General features: G+C 40.8%; 1 protein-coding gene across 1 annotated transcript in view; it reads left to right on the top strand.

Moving 5' to 3' along the window:
* Positions 1-9,702, top strand: part of atp10a (ATPase phospholipid transporting 10A) — a 181,699-nt gene that overhangs the window by 62,594 nt on the left and 109,403 nt on the right. The window contains exon 2 of the mRNA XM_043692276.1: positions 3,525-3,729. Coding sequence (XP_043548211.1) covers positions 3,525-3,729 — 205 coding nt within the window. The remainder of the gene's footprint in view (positions 1-3,524; positions 3,730-9,702) is intronic.

The following is a 9,702-nucleotide window of genomic DNA, read 5'->3' as shown; positions in this document are numbered from 1 at the left end:
CTTGACTGTACTTTGCAAAAAGGAGGAACATCTGTCATTCTTGGGAGCTAATAGAAATGAAATTTTGAACAACACTGCTCATGAGTGCACCTTGTTCTCATTCTCCTCCACCCTCACGCATAGTGCTGTCTGATCAAAAGGGAGCAGTTCCTCTGACTGTGTTGCAATAGCTGACTGCCTTTTAATCACACCATGTATGTTTTCCTACATGCAGCAAGACAGTTGTTCACAGGCACTGACGTGGCAGAGTGTGCAGCGGACTTTGAAGCAGGTTTCAATTGATATAACTGGTTTGGATAACTGCAATTCAGTTAATTCACATGGTCATGTTTGTTTTTTGCTGTTCATGAAGACAGATCAACAGGAGCACTCACTGTTTCCCTATAACGTTTAATCTCTTTAATTGGAGCTCAGTATAAGTTAATTGATCTTTACCTAAATGGGTTAAATATGATCTTGGCTTCCCTTGAAAATAAATTCTTCGCATAAAATGCCAGAATTATTCAATGCCTTACTTTGTCAGACATCTGGTGTGCAATAGGCCATTAGTTTCTTTATACTCTTGTATTGCAATTGAAATAATTTGATTAAAGTTACATTTTGCATTATTGATCAATCTGAACAAATTTAAATGAAGTTTCTCTGATATGTATTTCTGAATAAAGATGTCAGTAGACTCATTTTTAATATGTATTCAGTAACAAGGTAACTATTAGTGAATAATTCTTTATTAATTACATAACGAGTCATGGTATCAGTTTTTAAAAAAAATTTAGTGCATTTGAGCATCACTGGCTACGCTTGTATTTGTAGGACAACACAGTGGCATGGTGGTTAGCACTGCCACTTTACAGCACCAGGGACCTGGGTTTGATTCCACCCTCAGGTGATTTTCTGTGTGGAGTTTACACATTCTCCCTGTGCCTGCATGGGTTTCCTCCGGGTGCTCTGGTTTTACTCCCACAATCCAAAGATGTGTAGGTTAAATGGGTTGGCTTTGCTAAATTGCCCATTGGGATTTGCTGTCCAGGTGGATTAGCCATGGCAAATATCGGAAGAGGGTAGGGGTGTGAGTATAGCTGGGATGCTCTTTGAAGATTCCTTGTGACCAGATGGGCCAAATGGCTTGCTTCCACACTTGCAGGAATCCCTTGAATATTGCCCAGAGGTGTGGTTAAGTGTCAACCACACCTTGCTGTGAGTCAGGCATCACATGTAGGCTAGGGCAGGTAAAGATGGCATCTTTCCTTCCTTGCCTAAAGGCCATGACTGAACGAGATGGGTTTTTACGAATTGCCAGTCATTTATTCCAGAATGTCATTGAATTTCAAAGTCACTATCTCTCATGGTCAAATTTGATCCCAGGTACCCAGAACATTAACCTCATCTTATGTTAGATTACTAGTCTACTGACTTTTATCACTCTGCTACAACCTCTCCCATCCTTATTAACCATTTTAAATGTCTCTGAAAGACATGCAAGTCTTTACATTGGAGACAATCTTTTATAATTGTACAGATCTGCAAAGGTGCCTGCTGACTGGAAGGAAGCAAACGTAAGGTTTATTTAAGAGGGGAGGAAGAAGTGTTGAGAGCTGTTAGCTTGATATCTATAATAGGAAAGACACCACAGTCTACTTCATCAACGCAAATTGTCTATAACGCAAGTGACAAATTGTGGATGTTGTTTGGATAACACAAGCTTTCGACTGAACGGGTATCGAGATTTTCTATAGCAATCTTCCACAGCGTAATTTTCTATAGTGTTTTCTCATAGCGTGGTTTTCTATGCCGTGAAGTTGCAGAGGAACGCAACTGTCACTTTATAGCAGAAAGACCTGTATAAAGGATGTGATACCTAAATATTTTGAAAAAAATGGCAGAATTGAGCATGGATTTATGAAAGGGAAACCCTGTTTGACAAACTTGTTGGGAGTTGTTTGAGAATGTTCCCTGTAGCATAAACGAAGGAGAATTGGTGAATGTGATGTGTTTGGATTGTCAGAAGGCTTTTGATTAGATCCCGTGCAGGAGATGAGGAAATAAAATTGGAGTTTGAGGGATTTAGGGGAAACATAATGATGTGGGTCAGTTGGTAGAGGACAGGAATTACTGGATCATTTCTCCAGATAACAGGCTGTAGCTAGTGGGGTACCACAAGGGTCAGTGGTAACATACAGCGGTTGACAGTCTAGATAAATGATTTGCATGTGGGGACCAGATTTGCTGCCAACCTCCAACAGGATGAGAAAGTTGTGATGGGGGTGTAAGGCAGCTTGCACAGGGCTTGGGCCAGCAGAGTGAATGAGCTAGAACATGACACGTGAATTATAATGTAAATGCATGTGAAACTATTCACTTTATTTGGAAAAAAAAAAGGAAGGCAGAATATTTTTTAAATTTTCAGCGGTTTGGAAAGTGCAGGTGTGCAACGAGATCTGGCTATTCCTGTCTGTGTGTCATTAAAGGCAGGCATGCAAGTGTAGCAAGCAATTAGAAAGGCAAGTTGTACGTTGGCTTTAATTGCAAAAGGGTTGAGTTCAGAAATAAAGATGTCTTGCTGCAATTTTATACTGCCTTGACGAGACAACATCTTAGATATAAAGCTGTCATACGTAGGAGCAGAAGCAGACCATTTAGCCCATTGACTCTCTTCCACCCATCAATGAGATCATGGCCTATCTGCTATAGTGCAGCAGGTCAGGCAGCATCAAAGGAACAGGAGAATCGACGTTTCGGGCATAAGCCCTTTTCGGGCATAAACCCTTCTTCAGCCCTCATTCCTGAAGAAGGGCTTATGCCCGAAACGTCGATTCTCCTGTTCCTTTGATGCTGCCTGACCTGCTGCGCTTTTCCAGCAACACATTTTTAAGCTCTGATCTCCAGCGTTTGTAGTCCTCACTTTCTCCTATCAGCTATAGTGTTGTGTACAGTTAAGCTATCCTTATCTAAGGAAGAATATATTTGTCATAGAAGGAATACAACACAGGTTCACCACATTAATTCCTGGAAGACAGAACTGGTTTATGGGGAGGGATCGAGGCGCCTGGATCTGTTTTCCCCAGAATTTTGAAGAGTGAGCAGTGATCTGATTGAAACTTAGAAAGTTCTTACAGGGTGGATAGAGGTGGGATCTTCTCCTAGGTTTCAGAGGTGGGATGCTTCCCCCCCCCCAGGCTGGTGACTCTACCTCAGGATAAAAGACAGGTTGTTTAAGACCGAGATGAGGTCAGATTGGTTCAGCAAGAGGGTAATAAATCTCTGGAACCTCCCAAACCCAGAGGGCTGTGAAAGCTCAGTCTCTGAGCACATTCCAGTCAGAAATCGATATGTTTCTGGAGACTGATGACATTAAGTAGACTGGAGATATTGTGGGAAAATCACTCTGAGGAGATGTTCAGCCATGATCTAGAATGGTAGTACAGGCTTGAGAAGCTGAATGGCCTACTCTTCATCTCTATGTTCCTTGTGATGTGTTTCCATATTCATGTGACTGACCGCTGTGCTTGATTCCTTCTTTCAAGGAATGAGAAAAAGTATGTGGAAAAATACTGGAAAGAAGTTCAAGTTGGGGATTTTGTTCGCCTGCGTTGCAATGAAATAATTCCGGCCGATATCCTGCTGCTGTACTCCAGTGATCCCGATGGACTTTGCCATATTGAGACTGCTAATCTAGATGGAGAGACCAACCTCAAACAGCGACAGGTTATTAAGGGTTTCACCGAGCTGGTAAGCAATTTTTAACAATTTGAACGGTGACGAGGCTGTCTAGCAAAGGAAGAGACCATTCTGCCCATTCAGCCTCTGAGCTCTCCAATCAATTCCACTTCCCAGCTCTTTTCCACATTGCCGTTTGTTGTCTGACAAGGAATACTCAAACCTTTTATCCAGGTACCCAGGCAGGGAGCCAACTCAGATTTTAAATCAACGAACCCTTCTTTATTTTAACTCATTAAGTACCAATACTTAATATTGAACGTACATTCATTATAACTTCTTATTTCATTTAACTTAACTTCAACTTCAATCACTTCATTTAACTTCACTTCATTCAAAAATAGTACTAATCTAACTTTAACTCTCTAAGTTTGACTTCAATCAAATCCTACCCCAATTAGAGTGAAGTAGCCAACTTTGTTCTCCGTGCAGCTCTCACCTCATTGTACTTTGTACTCTCTGAAAGTAGCTTCAGGGCACCTGCTTTCACAATGTGGTCTGCAGGCCACACAGCACTGAGGGAGGCTCATTGACACATTGGGCTCCCTAATCCATCCCATTCCCCAGCTCCTTTCCCCATAGTATTACAATTTATTTTCCCTTCAAACAGCAGATTATTGGCACAGGAGGAACGGTGAACAAGGGACATGTTCTGCTGAGTAAAGATGTGTTAAAAAAAAATGGGAATGTTAGAAAACTGGAATTAAGATGGAAATGAGGAGCAAGGTATTTTCTATCAGGGGGTCAAGTGCCTTTGGAACTCTATTCCCCAGAGAGCATGAAGATAGAGTAGAGTAGCGTTTATTTGTCATTTCTACCATATACAACTGATACAGTAAAAACAAGACAGCGTTCCTCCAGGACTGAGGGTGCTGCAGGACAGCACAAACTACACACCCATACACGACATAAAGTGCAGACGTGCAGAAGTTACAGTGTAATAGAAGAATGATAAATAATAGACATTTTTCTAGTAGCAATTTGAAGTCGTGCAAAGAATTTCAGATGGGAAAGAGTCCAATCATACTGTGTTACGAAGCCTGATGGTTTGGGGGAAGAAACTGTTGCACAGTTTGGCCGTGAGAGACCAAATGCTCCGGTATCTTCTGCCAGATGGCAGGAGGGAGAAGAATTTGAATGAGGGGTGTGTGGGGTCTTCCACAATGCTCTTAGCCTTTCGGATGCAGCATGTGGTGTAAATGTCTGTAATGGAGGGAAGAGAGACCCCGATGATCTTCTCAGCTGTCCTAACTATCTGTTGGATGGTCTTACGATTCGAGACGGTGCAATTCCTGAACCAGGCAGTGATGGAGCAGCTCAAGGTACTCTCAATGAACCCTCTGTAGAGTGTGGTGAGGATGGGGAGGTGGGCATTCCTCAGCCCACTGTAGAAAGTAGAGACGCAGCTGGGCTTTCTTGCCTATGGAGCTGGTGTTGTGGGTGCAGGTGAGATTGTCCGCCAGGTGTACACCAAGAAATTTGGTGCTCTTCACGATCTCCATGGGGGGAGACATCGATGTCCAGCAGAGAGTGGTCACTCAGTGCCCTCCTGATGTCAACAACTATCTCTTTCGTCTGGTCCACGTTCAGAGACAAGTTGTTGGCTCTGCACCAGTCCATTAGCTGCTGCACCTCCTCTCTGTATGCCGACTCATTGTTCGTGCTGATGAGACCCACTACGTTTATATCATTAGCAAACTTGTTGGTGTGATTTGACCTGTGCATCGCTGCACTGTCATGTTGAATGTTAAGACTCACTCATTTATCAGTGGTTGTCAGGAATAGAGAATTTGTTTGGTTGAGGCCACAATCAGATCAGGTATGATCATAGCATTATAGATCTTAATGAGTGGCAAAGCATGATCGAGGGGTCAAATGGCTTACTCCTGCTTGTCATTCATATATCCATATATAAATGCTGGGAGTACACGTAGCAAGTGAGTAGAATCTGAAGGAGGATAAAGCAGTTCCTGGGAATCTCAACCAAATCTGCAGCATACAAACAAAAGAGTTCTTTATACAGCATGGAAACAGATCCTTCGGTCCCACTAGTCCATGCCAACCATGTTCCCAAAATAAACTAGTCCCACCTAAACGTTGTAACTGTACGTGCATTCACCACTTTCTTGTCTATTAAACCAAATGGTTATGCTAGTTTACTAACATGCACAGGATAACCATCAAATCCATGTAACCCTATAATTAAGGGATTTCAACATAATTTACTACGCTGGTTATTCAAACACTTAAGGTTCCAAATAAAGTTCACAAAATCTTTCCTCCTTGCTTTGGTCCCAAATTATTTTCTCACCTGTCACTTCATTCGTTAACTTAAGCTTAAGATACCATACAGCAGGAAGCCATTCACCCCATTTTGCCCATGTTGGCTATTTGTAGGATCCAAAAATCGTACTTGATTTCATTATAAGACAAGAGCCCCTTTCCTTTCCTATTTGTTAGGTGGACCTGATAATCAATGTCTACACAAAGATGCAATGTTAAATGTTACTCAATATTGCTCAAGTTCTGAGTTTTTGCCAGAAGTGCGGCATTTGGCAAGTTATTTAGCTCCCTCTTCACATCACTGTACAAACATGATGAACTGACCATAACTTGTATTTCTTGGGTTTAAACCTGAGTGTTCTTTGTCTCTTTTGACAAGGCTATTCATTTTTTTGCCTTTTGCAATGTCGATACTCCTGACTCCAGCTATTGACTGGAAATACTGTTGGTTCTATGAGGCTTTGTCTTTTGCTCTGGATGTTGACAGAATTTCACCAGAGTTCCAATTTTGCCCTTTTGGTTTTTCCCAAAATTCATCAGAGTGGCTTGAAAGACTCTCCATACCCAAATCATCCAAAGCATGCAATTCCATTTTTAGATGAATTTTTACCCAGATGTGTCAATATTTGCAGAAACTTTCTTGCACGTAAACACTTTTTTTTCAAGTGACCTTACTAAGTCATTAGCTGTCAATGATGCCAGTGAGCTTGTCGCTTAATGCATTATTTGCGTATGTTTGGCCTCGTGTCTCATATTCACTACAAGCTGCATTGAGAGGGTCCGTATACCAGATCAGTAGTCTCACTTCCAGTAGACACATGATTCATAATTTCATCAATTTGTCTTTTATTTTAAATGTATCTGGTAGAGATGAGAAAATGTATTAGATTAATGATGTGTAACAATTGAGACATAGGGGAAGTGTTCCTATTGACAATGTCTCATGATTTTTCTTCCTGCTCCTGTTTCTCAGTTCTGTAGTTTCATTTTAATGCAAATGTTTTAGAGCTAATTTCTTTTATCCATTTCTGTTTAATGTCTATGATTGTATTTCCATCTGGTTTTCTTATCCACCATATCATCAAGACCTTAGTGGTGACCCGACAGAACTGTTAGAAGCAATTGGTATTGAAGATTAGATTCCTGTATGTGCCTCTGTAGATTCTTGTTTGTTCTGCTACTTAGCGTAAATGTGTGTCTGGAGTGTCACTTAGAGATCCAGAGTGTGGCGCTGGAAAAGCATCCAAGGAGCAGGAAAATCGACATTTCGGCCAAAAGCCCTTCATCAGGAATCACTTAGGGATGCCTTGCATTCATTGTACATCTTCTCTGAAGTATCCAATTTTTTCATCCATGTATTGTTCACTTTTCTAAGCGCAAGCTTTCCCTATTTCCTTCCAAATCTTTACTGTAGATTCTTTCACAACAAGGTGACACATGCCCTAAGCAAGTGATACAAGACAAATTCTAAAGCGCTTGAAGCTATTTCCAAGTTGCTTCCTTCCAAATTATTGAAGTGGAAACTAGCAATAGAGGGGAGAGGAATGTTGTTTGAGGAAGGAAGGAGCTACTCTGATAAAAGCAAGCAGGGAGGGCATGAGTAGTAATATCCTTCAGAAAGAGAGAGAGAAAGAATTACATTGAGTGACTTATAGAAGAAAGAGCATTGGCACCTCATGCAATGAAATAGGGTTAAACAGTGATAGAGACAATTAGGGAGTGCAAGAGCCATATTGAGTGAAAAAGAGAAGTCAAAGTGGCAAGAGAATGAGAGTAGACAGGTTACTGGTGGCGAGATCAGTGAAAATATTGTTAATACTAACATTAATTAATATTGCATTGCATATTTGGGGGTAATGTTGAACTGGAGAATGTATTTAATGACAGTTCAGGAGAAGACTTTTCTTTCAACTTTTACACCGATTCCAAAGGGCTGGTTTATTGAACTAGAATTAATTTTTTCACACTTTCTCATAATTATTTACAGAATTACAAACCACAAGCATGTACATCTTAATCTGCCTGTTGTGCGGTGTGTCTAATGAGTCACCCACCAGTCCATGCCCACAACCTGAACATGCTCATTGTAAAATCAACCCCGAATAAAATGCTTCTGAGCCTTGTGACTTCATAATGAGGCATTGTTGTGCTTTACACTTGGAAATGTCCCGCATTGATGTGCCTGAAAATATAGATTTTGAACTCTATGGAATCAAATTCCGTCATGTGCACAGGAACTTTGTGGTGAACACTCTGCTTTACCTGATGCCTTGAACTACTCCCCACATGAGAAAAAGAAGAATATATTATTGCTATTCTTTTGGAACGGTGCTAAATCTGGAAAATGCTGAAATATTTAGTCAGCCCAGCCGTCTCTTAAGAGAAAAGGTAGTTTCCGTGATTCGGGTGCGAACACTTCGTCATAATCAACAACTTATCTACCCTGTGTGTAGTACCTGGAATCAATTTCACAGGTTTAATTTTGGGGAATATTGCAGTTTTCATTTCATGAAAGATAATTGCTTAATGCTGCATTTCCTAAATTATTTCTGAATGATTCTAATGATTTCTGCAGACAAGAACGAAGTAACATTTGGAAGCTTTTCTTTTAAATAAGCAAGTTCATTTTCAGTTCTGCACTAAAAATAGCAAAAGAAATTGTAAAATTTTCCTAGTTTAGGAAATTTGAAAACCCTCTGAGCCCATTAGCATTTAATTGTTGAAAGGTGTATCAAGAACAATTTTGCCTCAAACTACTGTATCATTTTGATGCTTATTCTATAAGTTGAATCAATGAGATTTTTGGTGGATTTTGTTCATGGTGAAAACGTCTCCCACCATCATCCCTCCGTTTTATGGCTTTAACTGAGACATCATTACATCGTCTCTGAGAAAGGCTGACTGGCTAATTTTCTGGACCCACAGGAAATCTAATTCCCCTTTTAGTCAGCAGCACAAGTGGCACCTTTTGTATCCTCTCCTAATTTGAGACATGTGAATACCATCATCATGAAGAGCTAAGCTAATAGCCTCATGTTAGAGCAAGATGAAGTACATTACGATCTTTGCAAGTTACAGTGGAGTTGTGGGAGTTTGTTTTTAAAGCAGAGCCCTTTACTGCAAGAAGACAAGATGGTCAGTCCAATCGTAGCAGTGGTCTTGAATGAGGAGACGTGACTTTCTAACAGTCTAAATATGAATAGTCAGTTCTGCTATAACACGTATTGCTTCAGTGCAAATTGGAATAATTTAGACTGTTGTTTGTAGAAGGCAAACTTTCCTCGCCTGTATTGGCTATAACACAATCTCAGCCCCATTACTTTAAATGGCGTGACTATGATGCAATTTTCTTATAACGCGGGAATGTATGAAAACGGAACTATTGCATTATATCAGAACTGACTGAAATAGAAACATTGTTGTCAACCTAAATATGATAGCAGAAATGAGACAGGATTGTATTTCCTAACAAAACTACAGTGATCCTCTTTGGACATTTCCTGATTTCCTAATTAAAAGTTTCACTCCATTGGGACTATGGTGACCTTTGTTGAGGAAATTAGCTTGCTGAATGATTGCATTGTATGCTCATACAGATGAGAAAGACAGGGTGTGAGGTGGGTGAGTGGGACATGAGGCCAGGTGGGTGAGCGGGACAGGGTGCGAGGTGGGTGAGTGGGACATGAGGCCAGGTGGGTGAGC

Source organism: Chiloscyllium plagiosum, chromosome 6 (genome assembly GCF_004010195.1).
Source record: "Chiloscyllium plagiosum isolate BGI_BamShark_2017 chromosome 6, ASM401019v2, whole genome shotgun sequence".
Lineage (NCBI taxonomy): Eukaryota > Metazoa > Chordata > Chondrichthyes > Orectolobiformes > Hemiscylliidae > Chiloscyllium > Chiloscyllium plagiosum.
This window is presented reverse-complemented; position numbering and strand designations above follow the sequence as displayed.